The following is a 19,123-nucleotide window of genomic DNA, read 5'->3' as shown; positions in this document are numbered from 1 at the left end:
CTAATAATCGGATGGGGAAACTTGAATATTACAATGGGGTCGACCCTTTATCGATAGTGGTCGTTCATCATTTTAGTTCTCCAAAAGCCGGTGGGCCGAGGCTCCGGATTGCCTGGGGAAAGCTCCCCAGAAAATACGGATACAGGGAGTCAAAATGTACGTATTCGCTCAACAAAGATACATGCGAAATTGGCTCCTTTCCTCCGATTTCTCGCCAATTGTACTCTGTTGAGAAGATCTACAATTGAAGGGCATCGCATTGGCCTCTTATGCGCATTCTTATTCGGAGTTTTTTTTTTTTTTCTGCTCACGGTGAGACGCAATGCAAGTGTTCTTACTCCCGCATCATAATGCACGAGTTTGACAGTCCCGATGGCCCGGCTACGGAGGGGTCATGACTTGATGCCGAGCTTGGCAACCTGAATTGCCGTCGGCTTTAATAAACGGAACGGAGCGGCATTCAAGGACACAGTCTTCAAGAGCGGTCGTTTTTCATCTGTTATCAACTATGGTGTCAATTATAAGCAATGTCGATACTGTTTTAGACAAAATTGCCCGCAGCAAAATGTACCCGAGAATCTCCTAGACACTCCCCTCAAACGCCCACATCCACAAACAAGTAGGGTATCCGCAGCTGAGATCATAGCAAAGGCCAATACAAAAAATTTAAAGGAGGCTATTAAAATATTGCCATGGGGCAGTGTAGCCCTTTTGTCATGGCAGGAACAGAACGAAGCTCTCTGGGCGATCAAAAGAAATGGCCTCCGGGAACAGCAACAAAGATAGCTGTGACGATGCCGCCCAGGAGAACTGAAGCGAGTATTGCCTGGACAAAGATGGTGTCTTGAATCTGTCGCAGTGCTGGCTCCTGAATCCAGACCTCGCGGTCGAACACTTTGCGGACAACATTGCGCTTTTCGTACTTGACGACCCAGGGTTCATCCTCGTAACTGTTTTGAGATCCGAACGAGTCAAAACTCTGCTTCTGCGCATCTTCCATGTTCTCGCTGTCCACAAACAGTTCCCACGGCCTGACATGGCGGTGATGCATCCCATGCAGAACAACACACATGCCCTTATAGGCCGCAACAAGTGTGCTTATGCCAAGAACAAGGGCTATGGCTGCCAATGCCCGGTATCCTCGGCCAGCGTTGCTCAGCGTGAGAATGAGCCCAACAACGATGCCTGCGGCAATCAGTCCAACGCCCAGTGATCGAGCGAAGAACACGCGGGCAGGGTTTCCATTGCAGATAGACCATCGGATGAAGTTGGGATGAGCTTGGTGCCGAAGGCTTGAATCAACAGTCTTGAAGACGCTTCGAAAAGCGCTAGGATGAGTTGTTTTGGAGAGCGCTACAATGACCGCCTTCTGTTCAGAGGAGGATAGGTTCAGTTGCCGAGGTGCACCTTCCATTATATATGTTGAGATCACTCTGTTGATCTCTTCTCGAAATGGCTGGATCGTGACTGATAAGGGGTCAGCGATTCAGAAGTCGTTCCAGGAGCGGGATAATTGACTTACAAGGCTGTTGCGCTCCAGCCATCTTGAAGGCGTCAGATGCTTGGCTCTGATGACTCATTGCATTGAGTGACTTCATTGCGCAAGAGGCTGTATAGATCGAGGAATCGTCCCCTTTGCTGCTTTGAGGGGGTGTTGCGAAGGGGTCAACAGCGCTCATGTTCCGGTCCTGGCTGCCGACCTTCTTCTCAAAGTCGCTACCTTTAAAGATGGCCGCTGCCTCAGACTCTTTTCGCATCTTATCTGATTGTTCCTTTCTAATCTTGATAACAGCTTCGTCCTGCATGGCCCTAGTCCACTCGGGAGCGAGCTTGACATCTGTTGTTGGGTTCGCATTAAAGCGCTTTTCATAGTCCTGGAACCAGAGATAGAACTGGAGATTCTCGGCAGCATGCTCCACATAGATAAGGTAGGTCATGAAATCACGGACAGTCATAGGCTTAATGTCCAGTTAGTACGGTGATGAATGGTGAATGCTCTTTACTAACCGGGCATGTGCCACCACCAATGATCCTGTCAAAGGACAGCGAGTCTGGTATTCCAGTGGAGGAACGAGAGGAGCTGGAATTATCCGTAGCATCGGATTTTTCCGCATCGGACAGCGAGTCGCTGCTCGAAGTGTTGCGGAATGGTTGATGGCTTACATACTTTGGGCGCGTGTAAGAGAGCGAAAGAAGACCCATGCTGAACAAGATAATATGAGAACTAGTGTGAGATTCAATGATTGATGAGAAGGGGAAAAAAGGACTTGACGACTGCAAATGGCCTATAAGTCGCACAGGTCAGTCAAAAGTGAGGGGATAGTGTGTGGTTTAAATAACTTCATGAGCGAGAATGACATCCTAGCGTAGAAGAAGCCTCTTGGTCGTCATGGATAGCCTGTGGCGGACTAAGAAGCAAACACAAGTGACAAATGGTCCAGGGGGTGACCAGGAAATCGGGGCACCACGATACCCAAATACGTTAGGTTTGTAGACAAGCCGTATCAACGTCGAAGTTCGCCTGCCAGTAAGAACAGCCCAGAGCATCCTGTAAGGGGAAGCATAGCTGGGCGATCCTAGAAAGCCGTCGGCAACGAACTTTGCGCCCATAAACTTTATCCTTTTATGGGATGGCCATGGCCTGCGATTTCGTGGCCTCCCCAGGAACACGGACGGTAAGCACCACAACCGCTGGGGAATCAGGGAAGATCGTAGGCGGCTGAATGGGTTGCACAACGTCTTTGGCTTGTTCAGCTCGCCCACCTTTCGCACTGACCTTCAACTTATCGATTCACCATCACACCAACATGTTTGGCTGAAACGTGGTCGCCCACCTACATTGTAGGCATGATCGCAAGAGTCGCATAAACAGCTAATTAAAAAGGCTCATCCAGCTGAAGTTCTCTTCTTGGTAGGTAGTCGTGTAAGTAGATCGGATGAACTTCCGAAGCAAGGATGAGCCTGGCACTTGATTTTCGGTTAGTAGATCTTAGTGGGCGCCTGGACTTCATCCATGATCCAGAAGATCTTGCTGGCGGCGGAGGATCAGAACCAAAACGACATGGTCGACGGTCTGAAGTTACACCTAGGTTAGGTGTGGCTTCGCACAAATACTGGGCCTGAGCCCGCCCAGATTACTGCTGGGAGAAGAAGCGGATTGTTCTCAGCTTGTATCCTTCTCAGGTAAGGTAATTTAGGTAACCATGCCTTTGTCCGCCACAAAGGGCATAGAGTGAGCGGCAGGTATCCTTGCCGTCTCTCTGATCACTGAAGTGAGGAATGTGTAGCTGAAGTCTCTTGCTTGCGGCTGGCGCTAGATTCACGATCGTCGGGCAACCCGTGAAAACGGTCCATGCCATTGACATCGACATCGAGGGCTGATTTTTGCTTTGGTGAAGCACATCTGCTTGAACAAGGTCAAGGGCTAGTCCTGAGCTAGCCATAGCCAACGGAATTGGATAGCTTTAGTGGCCCACGTACGAGACGCGCAACGAAATTTGACAAGTCAATTCCCCAGTGAAAGATCGCTGCTAAATGACGGACAGATACCTGTGTAGTGTCCCGTCCCCTGCCCCTGCCCCTGGACCTTGTCGCCGAGTCTTCGGTAATCTGGGCAAACATAACCTAAACGAGCGTTTCTCCGAGACAGCAGCAATTAATTATTCAATGCATGCGAGGATAATGTCTTGGAATGTAATGAGGCATACTTCTTGTTGAAGACTCCGGCCTTTTTGTTCGATCGAAACTCGAGTCCATCAATCCCGTTTTTCAAAATCACGCCTCGTTTGAAGATGTCAAGTTTGCAACAAGCTAATCTTCCTAATTGACTACTGTGAATTCATCCCTTGCTGTAATAATGACGTACAAGAAACAGAGTGTTGATAATGGAGGGTGCTTTGGGCCAACTGTGGCTGGCTCGCATTGAGGTGCGTGCATGGATTTATTGATGCCGTGACCTTGCCAGCCATTGTCCTGGAAGTGATAGGTCATGCAATTGCTTTTCTCACTCATGGCTCTATTCTTGAAGAAGAACCATATGCGGTACAGACTGCATAGTCAGTCTCACATTGCTCGGGTGGCATTTGTCGTACCTTATACGATACAACCCTGTTCGGTGCTATATTCACACCGGAAAGAAGCTGTTTGCAGCGCCAGCTGGACCATTCGACGTGTGTTGTTTAAATTATACTGTATGCGTGTTTCGCCCTAAGCTAACATCGTTGGAAAACACTTCCGTAACAATGGAGTCTCAAATGACTGGGATTCAAAGGTTGTGCCGGATACAATTTGCTCCTATTTCTTGTGGAGTACGTGAACAAGTCAGGATGCTTTTATCAGCATCCGTATCCCAGCCACTAAAATTTATCAACGAAAGAAAATTCAACAACTGATAAATGTAAGGATCATGGAACTGATTTCCGAGCTATCCATAGTATGCATCATGGGCCTTTGTCATCTCTTCAGATAGCCCTCCCTGCTGGGCATGTTCTCCCCTCAAGTGTTGTCGACCCTGCCAAAACCTCTCCCTATCCCCCAGTATTTCATTTGCCCATGCCTTTCCAGCTTCAGTTCGTAACTTCCGAGCAACTCCCATGAACTCGCCCAGATCTTTTTCTTTCTTACTCTCCCTTTCGTACTCCACTGCTTGTAGAAGGAGCTCGATTTTGTCAATGTCCTGGGCAAACTGAGCCTCCGGAGTTTCACCAGCTTCGAATTCATGCCAAAGCTTTTCAATCTCGGCAGTGTATGGTCCAGACCATCGATTAGCAATGTACGCGATGGTTGAGGCCTCTCTTCTACCCTTTTCAATCCTGGAGACGCCACTGAAAGGTGTAATATCGCCCACGACAGATTCCGCAATGTCGTGAACAAGGCACATCTTCATGCACTTGGCTTGGTCAAGTTCCTGGGGTGCAAACATTGCTACCATGCCCATTCGATAAGAATGATCTGCAACCGACTCGGGACTGGTAGCTTGTGAGCCCATCGGTAAACGATACTCAGAAATAGCGTGCAACCTACTTGATTCCGTGTCTCTTCCAGCCTTCACGCTTTGTTGTCTTGAGGGCGCCAAGAAGATGGAAAAAGGAGATAGGGGAATCTGATATATTAACTAGGTCATTGTGGCTCAAGGCTTTCTCAACCGTCCATGGTTCGCCGTTCTCTGAACATTGGTCGTCAGTACCACGTCGTAAGGTACTTGGAAAAGATGTATATACCTGAGCCGGCAGTTGGCTTCTGTAAACTTTCTCTAGACATTTGTTTGGTGCTTGATGATATTCAGGGCTTGTCTCTAGCAGGATGAATTCAAATATCGACGTTGTTGGTTCCTGCAAGTCGTGTTCCCCCGCTCGGGGACGCTTCGGTCCGTGTGCCAATCAATGTTGAAACCTGGCAAGCATCTTATCATGTTGTTGGCTGGCAATTGACCAGTAGACAGGGTATACTTTTCATTCATTGGGCATCTATGAATGGCGAAAGCAAGTGATCTAACGATGGCAGATTTCCATGACTGATGCAACTCGGAGCAGATATTCCGTCACTATTGCACATATTATTCAGTAGTTTATGCCAGTCAACGCATTATCCCTTAAGCTCACCATGCGATCCGGCAATATCCTACGTAACCACAGGAGGAGGAAAACAAAGTAGAATGGGATTGATTACTTTCATAAGTTACCCATTTGACTCAGAGGATAAAAGGTAACAAAAACAAGTGCTCAGGTCCAGGGTAACAGGTAAGACCAACACCTGAGATAGTTTTATCTTACAACCGTTATGGCAGCCGTTCGGAATGTTTTGAGTATTGAACTTAATAACAATGTCCAATTAGCAGTTTGTCGACGAAGGAGTCAAGAATCTGCGTCTTGATATATTTCAGGGGTGTTCAATTCATCGACTGTCGTGGTTCTGTTCTGGAAATGGTCCAGCGGCTGCCGCCAATCCAATGACCCTTTTCCATCAGCAAGAACAGCAGTACTCATGTGATACTGGCTTGATATAACAGTTTGACTGGAAGTTAATTGCTCCCATTCCCAGATATTATGCTACGTGTGGCTCTGCGCCTCCCCGTTGACTTGTATGGGCTGAGATGCTTGATGTAGTTGAGTAAATTATACATAGTGGTTCATTGAATATTCTTAGAAAACTCTATACATGGCTCACGCCAGACAAGACTGGCGATTGAGCCATCAAAGAAGTCAACTGATGTCGTGGCTACGAGTTTGACGATCTCGCACATAGCTATACTTTGATGACACAGGTATACATCCACGGATACGAACCTGAACCACACCGGGGACTCTCATGGTTTGACAGTTGGGTGACTTTATTAGTGACACAAAAGCAACTGTTCCGCAACACAAAGGGAAGCACACGCATTGACTTGTTAGTCTGGTTGTCATCAGTAATCATAATGTCGTTTAAACTCATCACTGCTGTGTGACCGTTTGGAATCATAATATGCAACCACCTGAACTTCCTGTAAATCATCGTGTTCCCTGAGGTTAATAATCTTATCAGATTCTGAATTGGATGACAAATGTTGCGCCGACTGGCATCTCGCTTGCCGAAGCTGGCGCCGAGCCTCATTTGGACATGATCGTGAAAGTGGACATCTGAAGGATGCGTCATAGTTAGAGAACTGAACATGTGTTGAGGATCTCATCTTATTAATAGAGCACCGACTTTTTTTCTGACATGATTCCAAATGGACCCTGGGGAAAAAAATGGTCTCTATCATCAAGGTGCTGCGTATCTCAATACCATTGCGGCTTGAGTGGCCGATAGCGGTTCCACCGTGGCCGTGTCGAACGCGCCGACCGCTTTCCGAGGATCCCCACAGGCCTTCACTGACCTCATCAGGACCCTCTTCACGCCAATGCCGTTTGTTTCTCCGATTGACCTCCGAAAGACTGAGAAGCGGCGGGGTACCTAGCGAGTCGTAGGCTGCCTAAGGGAAAGAGCGGCACTGTCTACATGCGGAAGGCAAGGACGATATAACTTCTACAGATTCCCTCGAAATTGGGCGTGATTCACTCTCTCTTCCTCATACTTCGATACACGTCTTCTTCTGCTCTTGCCCAACTTACACTTACACACACAAAAACTTCTTAGCTAAAGTCAAAATGTCTGAGCTTAAGGCCGGTGATAGCTTCCCAGAGGGTGTCTGGTTCAGCTACATCCCCCCATCGCCTGAAACCTCTGAGTTCACTACTTGTGGTACACCTGTCCCTTTCAACGCCAGCCAAGGTATGTGATCTCACATTCATGTCTCGTCTAGAATTCGAGCATATCTTACTGACGTCGCTCAATACAGAATTCAAGAACAAGAAGGTCGTTCTTGTCTCTATCCCAGGTGCTTTCACACCTACTTGCTCCGGCTCTCACATTCCTTCCTACTTGGAACACGTCGACAAGATTAAGGCCAAGGGCGTTGATCAGGTCATTGTCATTGCTGTCAATGACCCCTTTGTCATGAGCGGCTGGGCCAAGGCCAACGGTATTACCGACGACAAGATCGTGAGTTTCTCTTTAATTCAACAAGCCAGCATCACAAGATTAACTTGACCAGCTCTTCATGTCCGACAAGGATGCTAAGTTCTCCCAAACCATCGGCTGGAATATCGGTGAGCGAACTGGACGCTTTGCGATTATTGTCGACCAAGGCAAGGTCGTGTACGCTGCAAGGGATGAGGAGCCTGGGAGCATCGAGAAGTCCGGTGCCCTGGGTGTACTGGCCCAGCTGTAATTGAAGTTGCATTGCAATCCACCAAAGGAATAGAATATAGACATGAAACATGAAGGATGATGATAGATCGACACGCGTTCACTTCGAAGCATCCGAAAATGGCCTTGGTCTGAAACGTTTTTTTTTTGCGAAGCCTGTTCTCGTATCATAAGGCATTTTGTCGTTAAATCTACCAAAACATGTTGCTAATACCCTGATCGACACCATGACTTGTTTACCTAGCCACCATACGATTGTACAGCCCGTGTTCATCACGGCACAAAAAAGATGCGGTTTTTGTTTGACCATTTTGCATTGCTCAGCTATCAATGCACCCTATTGGCAATCCATGCACCCGAGATTGTAGAAGAACCGGCCGGACAAAGACACAAGAACCACGGACTCCACTCTCCCATTTTCATCCTCCCTCAAAGTCCATTCCTAACTTAACGGGTCTTGGCCTGAACCTTGGGGGCAGAGCCCTTGGCACCCTGCTTGCTGACTTGTCGGACAGCCTGGCCCTTGGAGGCCTGGGCAGCGAGCTTAGCCTTCTCGGACTTCTTGGCAGCAGCGTCGGCCTGCTTCTTCTCCTTGCTCTCCTTGATGGCCTGGGCTCGGGCAGCGGAACGGGCCTCGGGTCGGATGTTGCGCTTCTCCTTGATCACGTCGAGAGAAGCACCAACGATGCCTCGCTGGGACTTCACGGTGCGGCGGGTTCGCTTCTTAGCAACCTCCTATAGAATATGTCAGCTCCGTTGAATGGTGACAATCGACAACACACCAGCAGTGATTGCTGCTGTGAATGCTGCTCAAGTTTGGTAGATTCATACCTCAGAGATACCCTTGCGGTGCTGTCGGCGGTAGAGGACGGTCCATGCGATACGGCGGGGGTTCTTCCTTTGCAGGAAGAGAGACTCCGACTTGCCGTTCTGGAATCGGAAGATCTTGCTGTCGCCACGGACGTAGAGCTTACCCTGTGAAGCGATACCCGTTAGCCTTTTGATGTCCTGATTTAAATCACACCGAGTGCTCGTCCTGCGATCCGTCATCGCCATCATCCCCCTCCAGCGACCAGGGAGTTTCGCATTTCGATAATCGACCGGATCGCATCAACGAGACGGATGGGGATAATGGCTAAAAGAGCGTACCTTGCCAGGGTAGATTCTCGCGCCGGAGAAGGTGTCCTCGTAGGTTCGCATCTTGTCGCTGGTTGTGCGTTGAAGGCGACAAGGTGTTGTGAAGTTGACCGTGGATTGGCAATGGCAAATGGAAAGTTGAGGGTCGTGACTGCAGTCAATTTCTCGAATTGTGTGCAAACTGACTAATCTAGGGCAGGCGCGATGCTTAGTTTGGTGGGGGGTGAAAAGCCATCACGTGCAGGTGCGCACCCACCCTGACGGGACCGGAGAATCATTGGTTACTTATGTAAACACCTTGGGTTCCCTATCATGAGCCTCGCGACTTACACCACCATTATACTGAGACACGACAAAAAGTCTTGAGTCTTCAGTCTTGGCCCGTGGTTTTTGTATCAGCCTTTTGGATAGACTGGATATGGCTAGATGACGTCCCAGGCGGATCTGGTGGCACAAGCAGTACTGCAACAATTCTACAAATTACCTTCGAAGCGAAAACCTGCTGTTCGTGACAATGGCGTTCATGAATGGGTTCCGCTGAGTGGCATCGTTGCTGAGAAAGATGGCATTCTAACATGTCTAGCCCTGGCGTAAGCGCATTCGATTCCTATTTCCTTGTCTGCGTATCCTAAAACTTTTTATCGTAGAACTGGCATGAAATGCCTACCGGCGTCAAAAATATCACAATCCAATGGCGTGGGCATCCATGACTGGCATGCGGAGGTCCTGGCTATGCGAACTTTTAACCGTTTCTTGCTTGATGAATGCGAGAATATCCTCGAGAAAGATGACGAGTCGAGTATCATTCAGAGGAAGATGAGCACTTCAAATCTTAATGGCACTCCTTTGCAGTTATTCGAAATCAAAGATGGCGTCAAGCTGCACATGTATTGCTCAGAAGCACCATGTAAGTAATTTCAAACGAAAACACTACTTTTACTGAACAAGCAGGCGGTGATGCTAGTATGGAGCTCACAATGGCTTCCCAGGAAGATGATTCAGCATGGGAAACCCCAACTCCTGCAGATGCAAAGCCTGGAGGTGATGCACAAATCTCTTTACTAGGAAGGGCTTGCTTCTCTAGGACTGGAATTGTTCGACGAAAGCCTGCTCGAGGAGATGCGCCTCCAACATTATCCAAGTCTTGCTCTGACAAACTTGCGTTGAAACAATGCGCTTCACTTCTCTCAGCCATCACATCAATATTCATCGATCCTACCAACGCATACATTAGTAGCATCATCTTGCCAAGATCCCAATACTCTGATCTTGCATGTCGACGTGCCTTTTCAGCAGAAGGCAGGATGAACCTCATGGCTGGTAAAAAGTGGCTGGGAGGCTATTCATTCAGGGAGTTCTCAGTTGCGACGACGGGCCTGGAATTCGAGTTTTCGAAACGGTCTGTACAGACGAGAGCTGACAAGATTTCGGCGAGCAACCTAGCAGCAACATGGTCACGATCAGGTTTCGAAGAGAACATCATTGGGGGAGTTATTCAAGGTCGGAAGGCTTTCAAGACAGACGGAGCAAGTCAAGTTTCCAAGCGTTGTATGTGGGAGGCAGCAAACGATCTTGCTAGTAGAATAGGTGGCGCTTCCTCTTCCACAGCAATTTGTCCTGGTGGTGAGACGTATCGCCACTTGAAACAAGGACAGTTGATGGCTCACCGACGGCAAGTTAAGGACGAGGCCCGTGAGATGGCACTGTCAGGGTGGATCAGAAATGACGGAGGGTCAGATTTCCAACTAGAAAAACGTAGCAATCATTGACATCATTAGAGATTGGTATTTCTCCCGATGTAAGTCGTATTTTGTTTGTTCGTACAGATCAATCAACCTCAGCCAGCATAAGGTCGCCATTCCACCATGACATTCCCAAGCTGTGACCTTTTGCGTACCCATACCTACTCCTCTGCTACACAACATAGAGAGCGGGGGAGTGACTGTTACGACTGCCCAAAAGGGGGGAAACATAAAACCCGCCTCGTAGGAGAAACTAGCCAGCCTCTTGGCCGAACAGACCTACGATTTCACTACCCCTTCGCCCTTGACTGTGTAGAGTAACTTTACTCGACCTTGGGCTCGTTCTCGAAGTTCTCGCCCTCGACCAAGTCGGGGATCTCGTCATCGTCCTCCCCCTTCTCCTTCTGGAGGTTCTGGTAGCTCTCGGCGAGCTTGCGCAGAGAAGCAAGGGAGTCGGGGCCGAGCTGGTTAAGGATACCGGGGACAAGCTCGGTGAGCTCCTTGTCCTCACCGTTACCATAGATGGCAAAGGTGTTGGAAGGAACAGCAGCGTGAACTGTTGGAGTGGAAAGAGAATGTCAATAAAACCCAACCCCACGAACCATGTCAGAATAGGATGACTAACCCTTGGGAGCAGCGAAGTGAATGACGTTTCCGTCCTGCTTGAACATGTTGACCTCCTCAATAGCCTGGATGGGCTGAGTGTTCAGCTTCTTAAGGGCGAGCTGAAGCTTCTTGTCGTCAGCGCCGGAGCGGGCGGGCGCACGCTTGACCTTTCGTCGGGGGGTACCCTTTCCACTGAGTCGTTCCGTTAGCAGCGACAACTAATGGTGACGGCCTAAAAGCATCGTAATGCGTAAACATACCCTAAATGACAGATCAGTTTACTGCTCTCACCTCGAATTTAATTGTCAAAGTGCGCAAAAGTCACGTACCAGTTCGGGCGCTCAGGCCGAGCTTCTTGAGGCGTTCTTGGACTTCGGCGGACGACATGATGGGCGAAATTCGATTGCGGGGGATCGGGGGACTCGATCGAAACTGGGACAAAAATCGTCAGTCGGGGCGGTTTCGGACGGGATAAATCGATTGTTGGAAGAAATTTTGCTCGGAAATTCGTGCATGCGTGGGTTCAGCAACGTACCAGTAAGTTAGGCTTGGGTAATTAGCTGTTTGTCGCCGTCGGCTTCGAATCGGTGGTGATAAGTCAAAGTAGATTTTGTGCGTGTCAATTGTTTTTCGCCTGTGGAACTACCATTTCGCCGAGGGAGAGGAGGGGCTCTAGTGGTGCTCCGCCCTTCACTGGCCTGGCACCACATTCATCGCCCGTGACGTTGTAGCCGCCTCCAGCCAGGCTCGTGGGGTAAGTCAAGAAGATCGTCCACACATGGAAGCCATGACATTTGGTGTCGAGCTCTTGAGATGTTCTATATAGGTAGTTCCTGGAATGGATTGTCTTCGACGACCGCATGTTCTGATCAATGGCACCTAAACAAGAGCTCTGTCGGGTAAAGCTGCTACTACCTACTCGGTGTGATCACATTCATTTAGTCGTTCCTCAATTGTTTCAAGAAAATTGATGATTCAGATAACCACTCGATTGGAGATATCGATGGTCGTGCCAGGGCAGTTTAGGCAATGAAATATGATCTCATCTTGGTTTTCGAATGAAAGCAGTTGAATGTTGATTCCAAGAACTCCAAAGAATTTACTCACCCCTGCAACTAGGTACCAAGTTTCCTATGTGATTCAGCTGTTATACATGAGCCGTCCTTCATCACACCATATGATCTTACAAGCATAAAAGGCATTCAGTTTAGGTTCCCATCAACGGCTCTATTTTGCGTCAAGGCCTGCCTCTCTCCTCATCTCTTCTCGTCGAGTATCTGCATCCTTCTGAGACGCTTTCGCGGCAGCGGCGGCGGCCTTGCGCTTTCGCTCCTCTTCCTCTTTCACAACAATCCAGACTAGCTCAGGTTAGCAATTGATATTTCGAAGACGAGACAAACACACTGGGTTTATCCGACTTGGAGTATTCCTTCAGTCGAGTCACAAAGTCGTCAAACTCTTGTTGTCGCTCCTCACGGTTCTCCAAACTCTTCTTCCGCAATTCGGGGTTGTATCTCGATCGAAGCTCTTCCTCAGTAGGAGTTAACCACATTGTAAAGGCTGGTCCGCCGACTGCGACAACAGCGCCACTGCAATATATGAGCTTGGTCTTTAACAGACTCTGATGATGGCAAAGACTTACCCCATCAGGACCTTGGTCCAGAACCACCATCTTGAAGATGGTTGTTTGGCAGCCATTATAAAAAGGAGGAAGAACAAGAGTACAGAGTTTGAAGTCGTGGAATGCACAAGAAGAAATTGGAGTTGTATCTGAATTGGTGTCAACTCTTCCAATGATGATTTGCACGATTCTGCATCCGTCATTGATTTGGCAGTATGCCCTCATTGGTAGTAGGTCCAATCGGGAAGGCGGTCACGGAGCTGAGCGTGACCCGAACCCGAACATGTTCCTTTTAGTAGTACCTAAGGTAGCTGGGTAGGTCACGAACATGTAGCACCGTTTCTAACATTGACAAGAGGTTAGTACTTTTTAGTTAGGGGCTACAACCATTACTCTTGGAGATATCTCTAACTATGTAGTATTTTAGAAGCCAAAATATGCAAACTGCAACGCACATGCAGATCGTCGGTTGTGAATAGAGCAAATAGCTCGTCATAGGGTAGCCATGTTAAAGCAAAAGTTGTTAGGCCGACCACCTACACGGTTCAAGAGCCAAGACAGTGTTTCAGCTTCCCACAGCGTGGAATTCTAATTCTCCTTTTGTGTTCAACAAGGAGCTGAGAGGTGGCGATATCCGTCTTCCCAAAAAAGACGCTTCGTGGCTCCTGACTGGTTGACACCTGAAGTCAGCTCGGACACTTCCTTGACGAATGGCGTATCAGGAATCGAACTCGTAGATAAATGAATCTCCGGCTTCGTCGGATCTACAGCTTCGCTCCAACACATTTGTCTCACGTCCTTGCACTTGACTGTATCCATTTTAACAACGTTCTCATCGTATAGCCTACGGCTTCTTGACGTCAATACGCACATCAGAGGGCTAAGCGAGAGCATGGAGACAAGTACCGCAACGTTTCTCTCCAACCTAGCGCCGATTAACCGCCACAAGTTCTGTCAAATTCGGAGCGCCATGAAAACCGTTCGTTGATAGGAAACCATAGCCCTTGGCCAGATCCACAGATGATGTTATGCGAGCCACCGTGCTTAGGGCTATCAGGGGTGTAAGAGAAGTAGATACGGCATTTACATAGAGAGAGGGCGAAACCAAGAGAGCCCTCTGTTTTATTGATTTGTTTCGACTTTTGAGGCCAGTCTTTTCAGCTAAGAGCCTGTTGCGAAAGCTTATTCGAGGAATGAGTGATTGATCAAATCCTTGGGGGAGCAAACAACGCCAGCGTAGCATGACGACGAGCATTGTGATACAAAACAAAGCTTTGTGTGAAGCAAGCAATAATACCCAAACCCTGTTGGATAAGTCGTCGCCTGAAGACGGAAGCCGGGCCAGTAAAACCGATTGACGTCGCCGTTAATTAGCAGGGGTTGGATTGAGCCACAATCAGTTATGCAGCCTGTTGGCGATTGTAAGCCAAGCCGGCAGCGGCGAAGCGCCATGTCTTTCGATTATTCAAATCATTGGAATGGGTAGCCTAGTGGGAAACCCCCGTGAAAGAAGCACCGCGGCTTAGGTTTGCCCATTATTGACTGTGCGGGTATTGACTCGTAAAGAGTCGTTGTCAGTTCGCGACGGCATTCCTCCATTCCATTTAGCGCTTTGCTTCTATGGAACCTCCTTGATACCGAGTCGCTTGTTTTCTTTCGCGGCATAGGGCCCGGATAGCATTATTAAGGTCTAGGACCCTACAATACGGGCATTGATTCCCCTTAAGCCCTCGAGTCTCACAATTTATCCCGAGCGACAGGGGTTGGGGTTCAAGTAAGGTACCCGCATGCAGACTGGTACCTGGACAACCCCACTCAGAGTAACCTAGAAAACGGCCCTAAACGACAAGCCACTGGAGATTTAGCGCTCTTGCTCCACAAGCTTCCATTGAAGAACAACTGGACCTGATTGAATGGATGGAAACCACATGCACTTGGGGGCAGGTCACGTTGGAGGTTGGAGGCAACCTGACCTGCCTCTTCATGGATACCTTGAGCTCTTCCGTTTCGGATGAACCAAGCATAAAGGGTACCTTATCCCCCATCCGCTTGAAATCTGCGCCGCTTGAAAGGCACTAATACTTGTCCTCAAATGAGCACTCCTTCGAACTGAGGTTATTCGATATTCCTATTGCGCCACCTCTGGTACCTCGTCGTTTCCACTTTCTTGTATCGCAAACGAACTTGGTCTCTTTGCCAGCTTGTACCATATCTTGCCAGCTACTTGCAGATTCGAGGACGCAATTATTCTTCTCTCATTATTTGTTAGTCTTTTTTGGGCTGGGATCATCGACAACTTGTCATCCTTTCTCTTGCAGTAGTTCCACGATCTGGACCGCCGATCACACACTTATTGGAAACCCAGTTGCTGAGGCTGAGGCACGCCATGCGACAGTGATTGAAACTCATTCTGCGCCGACCGATACTTAGAGCCTACAGCTTCTTTTGATTTCTGGTTCGGCAACCATTTGCACAATACGACAATCCAAACACAAAGTTTGTTCGTGTCGCCAACGGTCGAACCACACTCATGGCATACGAAGGCGGCTATGGTGGCCAACAGCGACCTTACGGGGGCCAAGCACCACCTAGGCATACCCCGCGACAACAAGTCAATGCGCCGCCACAACAATATGGAGCATCACAACAGTACGACGAGTATCACCAAGACTATGGGTATGGCTCTGGACAGGATTTTGGAGGCCAACGTCAAGATCAGAATTATGGTAGAGGACCGCCCCCACAAGACCAATATGGGCGCGGTGGTACCGTGATGCCCGGCCCTCGCGGAGGGCCCATTCCTCGTCCACAGACAGCTGATCCGCATCGTGGGCAACAGCGCCCTCCTCGAGCAGGCCCAATGCCAGGACCAGGTAGAGGCATTCCTAATGGACACCCTGGGCAAGGCGGAATACGCCCAGGACCATATGCGTCGAATTCGGATCCCACAGGTGAGTTTCAACCCTGATGTTAGGGCCCTCAGCTTACAATCGTATCCAAAGCCCGCCGCCATCCTTTGAACACGCCTCCTATGAGTCCTCGAGACGGGCATTTCGGACACAAGCACGTGCCACAAGAGCGTGGACGAAGGCCAGACATGCCTTATGAGCAACAGATGGTTGATCAAATGTCGAATATGGATATGAACCAGAGACCTATGGTGCCAACGAATGGACGTACAAGTTCCGATGCCCAGCGTAGTCAGGGCGAATATGGAAGACCGCCAGTGAATGCGGGTCGCGGACCCCCTCCGAGAGGTTATCCTCAAAGGGGTCCTCCACGGCAGAACCCAGGCTACGGAGCTCCGGATGGTTATGGAAATTATAACGATGGATATAACGGTGCTCGAGAGCCTCCTGCAGGTGGCTTTGGCCCACCGGCACGCAGCAGAACGATGCCTGTGGATGATATGCGACAAAGAGGCAACATGCCACCACCTCAACAGATGGACGCAATGCAATATAGTACCCCCGCTGGTCGAGGGATACCGCAAAGACCTTCGACTGCTGGCGGTCACCGGGCACCTCCCCAAAGGTCGTACACAGCTGGGCCACAAGGAGGCCCGGGAGGCCACTATAGTGGGGAGTATGATGACCGAAATGCATACCATAAGCCATCAGCAGCTTCTTATGACGAAGTTTACGATGCTTATTTCGACAATCAACGCAACAGCCACCCTGAATACGGGCCAGAATCCCAGCAAAACCGGGTCAGCCTGCCGGACTTCGATGCTGCACCAGCTCCAGGACAACGTAGTTCGTTCGAACAGTCAATGCGCCCGAGCAATGAACAGCCTCAGCGAGGAGCCCACCAAACAGCTGTCCTCAATCACGCCAAGTCACAACCAGTCCTTCGTCAACCTCAAACAGCCGTATTTGAGATGGCTGGCGATGTGCCAGACGTCCCCGCAGTCCCACCGGTTCCACCGATGAGCAACTACCAGGCTGCGTATGATCAGGATTATAACCAAATACCAGCCAGAGGACCTAGTGCACCAGCAGCTATGAATGGTGCCCGTACTAGTGGACCCATGAATCCGGATGGCCTTCCTTCACATCCCGCTCCTATCCGTCCGGGTCTGATGCAAGATTCAATGGTTCATCTGGGTAATAAGCCAGCTCCTGTCCGAAACTACGGAGTCTCTACGCCAGCCCCTCAACCGCAACCACAACCTCAGCCTCAGCCACGACAACCCCAGTATCAACAGCAGCAACGGTCGCCACCCAGGAACAACAGCCAACGGCAGCCAGCCAGGGACGAAGGCCCTGTTACCACACAAGAACTAGAACATCTCAGAATGCTGATCAAGAACAACTCGAGTGACCAGGACTCAGCATTGAGACTGGCCAAGAAGTTGGTCGAGGCTGCTGACGTCTTGGCACCTAAGATGCCAGACCCTAAGCAACGTACAAGGGCACGCGAGCGTTATCTGATCGACTGCCATAAGATTCTTAAAAAGCTGGCCAACGCCCAGAATCCAGACGCCATGTTCCTCCTGGCAGATTGTCTCGGACGAGGTCTCTTCGGTGATAGCGATCATAAGGAGGCTTTCACTCAGTACCAGTCTGCTGCAAAACTTGGACACCCTGCAGCAGCTTATCGAACTGCAGTGTGCTGCGAGATTGGCCACGAGGAAGGAGGCGGTACACGTAAGGACCCGATGAAAGCAATTCAGTGGTACAAACGTGCTGCAACTTTGGGTGATCCTCCAGCAATGTACAAGGTTGGAATGATCTTATTGAAAGGGCTTCTTGGTCAGCCTAAGAATCCCAGGGAAGCGGTGGGATGGCTGAAGCGGGCTGCAGAGCGAGCAGATGGAGAGAATCCACACGCACTACACGAACTCGGCTTGTTATACGAATCAGCCCAACCGAACGATGCTATCATTCGAGATGAAGCATATGCATATAGTCTATTCCTTCAAGCTGCCGACCTGGGATACAAGTTTTCGCAGTATCGACTTGGATGTGCTTTCGAATATGGATTGCTGGGCTGTCCGATCGACCCGCGACAGTCCATTCAGTGGTACTCAAAAGCTGCCACACAGGAGGAGCATCAGGCAGAACTTTCGCTCAGTGGCTGGTATCTCACAGGCAGTGAAGGTGTACTAGGACAAAGTGACACTGAGGCTTATCTTTGGGCCCGCAAGGCTGCCATTGCAGGCCTTGCTAAAGCCGAATATGCCATGGGATACTTCACAGAGGTAGGTATCGGTGTTCCCCCAAACCTGGAGGACGCAAAACGATGGTATTGGCGAGCAGCCGGTAAGTGTCATAGAATCATATTTGTGGACAACAACTGACAACAGTGCACAGCCCAAGATTTCCCTAAGGCTCGTGAGCGCTTAGAGGATTTAAAACGCGGCGCAGGCAAGAACGGCGCGCGCCAGCGTGAGCGCATTTCCCGTAGCAAGATGGAGAGACAACAAGAAGGCGATTGTGTCCTTATGTAAACTACACAGTTGCATCCCGTCTTGCCCTATACACAGGTCGAGGGATGAACATTACTTCAATGAAGCAAGCGGGACACGAATCGATGCCTTGCAAGCACAGACAAGGGTTTCAGTCCCTAAGATGTATGAATTAAAGAAAGGGCGTTGGAAATGGTGTCTTGGGATTAGCGTTGATTGCATATGGCGCAGATATATACCATCAGGAGCATTTCACAAAAACATCAGCATTTTGCACAAAATTGTCCGAGTATAAAAGGAAAGGAACAAATGAAGAGAACGCGCTGCTGTTCCTCGTTTGCTACAAGAACACAAAACACACTATAGGCCCAGAGTATCCTGAAGTATAGCTTATTCCCGCAACGTCAACTTGTATTTCAAGTTTCTCGCTAATGTGAAATTATTTCCCAGTCTAATCATTCCTAATATTCATCCTTCAGCAACAAGAACTCGGTTAGACCACGGTGATGAGTTTATCTCTCAGGAAGCGCCATAACATGCATCATCGGACTGACAAACACCAGCTTGCCACCTTAAAAAGGTATTATGAGTGTGATGCACGGTATATGCGTCCCACTACTTTGAGCCCTCAGTCTCGATCTCATTTTGATATCAAAAATTAATCAGCGGCTTGGTAATCGCGGTCATTATCCGCCAAACCGTTGCCTGAGCATTCGAGCTTAGATACAGACGAAACTGGCACTTTTACGCGCAAGATGGCGGTGTTTCGTAATGATTCACATGTACTTCAGTATTATTTCAAACTTTGTTATCATGGTGTACATGAAATGGTAGGCAATGAGTTGATCATGATCACCTGAGAAGTCCTCCAGAGAGGCT

General features: G+C 49.2%; 8 protein-coding genes across 8 annotated transcripts; 3 read left to right on the top strand and 5 right to left on the bottom strand.

Annotated features, from left to right (window-relative positions):
* Window positions 1–293: 293 nt before the first annotated feature.
* FOBCDRAFT_226444 (uncharacterized protein) lies at window positions 294–2,040 on the bottom strand. The gene is made up of 2 exons (XM_059609712.1): window positions 1,523–2,040; window positions 294–1,467 (listed from the first exon to the last, which is right to left on the bottom strand). The coding sequence occupies exons 1-2, from the start codon at window positions 1,953–1,955 to the stop codon at window positions 749–751; spliced, it is 1,152 nt and encodes a 383-aa protein (XP_059465164.1). The 5' UTR covers window positions 1,956–2,040; the 3' UTR covers window positions 294–748.
* Window positions 2,041–4,186: 2,146 nt separating this feature from the next.
* Window positions 4,187–5,352, bottom strand: FOBCDRAFT_226441 (HD domain-containing protein). The gene has a single exon (XM_059609711.1). It carries the CDS (start codon window positions 4,985–4,987, stop codon window positions 4,424–4,426), a length of 564 nt encoding a protein of 187 aa, XP_059465163.1. The 5' UTR covers window positions 4,988–5,352; the 3' UTR covers window positions 4,187–4,423.
* Window positions 5,353–6,907: 1,555 nt separating this feature from the next.
* On the top strand, window positions 6,908–7,930 carry FOBCDRAFT_42937 (Redoxin). Its single transcript, XM_031186132.3, has 3 exons — window positions 6,908–7,251; window positions 7,319–7,521; window positions 7,574–7,930. Exons 1-3 carry the CDS (start codon window positions 7,128–7,130, stop codon window positions 7,748–7,750), a joined length of 504 nt encoding a protein of 167 aa, XP_031037267.2. The 5' UTR covers window positions 6,908–7,127; the 3' UTR covers window positions 7,751–7,930.
* Window positions 7,931–8,175: 245 nt separating this feature from the next.
* On the bottom strand, window positions 8,176–8,928 carry FOBCDRAFT_241145 (ribosomal protein L24e-domain-containing protein; the record flags this gene model as incomplete). Its single annotated transcript, XM_031186133.2, has 3 exons — window positions 8,176–8,463; window positions 8,560–8,703; window positions 8,878–8,928. 3 exons carry the CDS (start codon window positions 8,926–8,928, stop codon window positions 8,176–8,178), a joined length of 483 nt encoding a protein of 160 aa, XP_031037268.1.
* Window positions 8,929–9,197: 269 nt separating this feature from the next.
* FOBCDRAFT_295028 (tRNA-specific adenosine deaminase) lies at window positions 9,198–10,782 on the top strand. The gene is made up of 3 exons (XM_031186134.3): window positions 9,198–9,455; window positions 9,513–9,772; window positions 9,817–10,782. Exons 1-3 carry the CDS (start codon window positions 9,292–9,294, stop codon window positions 10,632–10,634), a joined length of 1,242 nt encoding a protein of 413 aa, XP_031037269.2. The 5' UTR covers window positions 9,198–9,291; the 3' UTR covers window positions 10,635–10,782.
* Window positions 10,578–11,771, bottom strand: FOBCDRAFT_226434 (NAC domain-containing protein). The gene is made up of 3 exons (XM_059609710.1): window positions 11,543–11,771; window positions 11,233–11,406; window positions 10,578–11,163 (listed from the first exon to the last, which is right to left on the bottom strand). The coding sequence occupies exons 1-3, from the start codon at window positions 11,598–11,600 to the stop codon at window positions 10,931–10,933; spliced, it is 465 nt and encodes a 154-aa protein (XP_059465162.1). The 5' UTR covers window positions 11,601–11,771; the 3' UTR covers window positions 10,578–10,930.
* A 470-nt stretch (window positions 11,772–12,241) lies between these two features.
* On the bottom strand, window positions 12,242–13,043 carry FOBCDRAFT_226430 (CBP4-domain-containing protein). Its single transcript, XM_031186136.3, has 3 exons — window positions 12,856–13,043; window positions 12,618–12,802; window positions 12,242–12,571 (listed from the first exon to the last, which is right to left on the bottom strand). Exons 1-3 carry the CDS (start codon window positions 13,035–13,037, stop codon window positions 12,441–12,443), a joined length of 498 nt encoding a protein of 165 aa, XP_031037271.3. The 5' UTR covers window positions 13,038–13,043; the 3' UTR covers window positions 12,242–12,440.
* Window positions 13,044–15,244: 2,201 nt separating this feature from the next.
* On the top strand, window positions 15,245–18,397 carry FOBCDRAFT_42902 (uncharacterized protein). The gene is made up of 3 exons (XM_031186138.3): window positions 15,245–15,785; window positions 15,837–18,098; window positions 18,150–18,397. Exons 1-3 carry the CDS (start codon window positions 15,365–15,367, stop codon window positions 18,284–18,286), a joined length of 2,820 nt encoding a protein of 939 aa, XP_031037273.2. The 5' UTR covers window positions 15,245–15,364; the 3' UTR covers window positions 18,287–18,397.
* The last annotated feature ends 726 nt before the right edge of the window (window positions 18,398–19,123 follow it).

The sequence above is a fragment of the Fusarium oxysporum genome, chromosome VI (genome assembly GCF_013085055.1).
Source record: "Fusarium oxysporum Fo47 chromosome VI, complete sequence".
In the NCBI taxonomy this organism is placed as follows: domain Eukaryota; kingdom Fungi; phylum Ascomycota; class Sordariomycetes; order Hypocreales; family Nectriaceae; genus Fusarium; species Fusarium oxysporum.
This window is presented reverse-complemented; position numbering and strand designations above follow the sequence as displayed.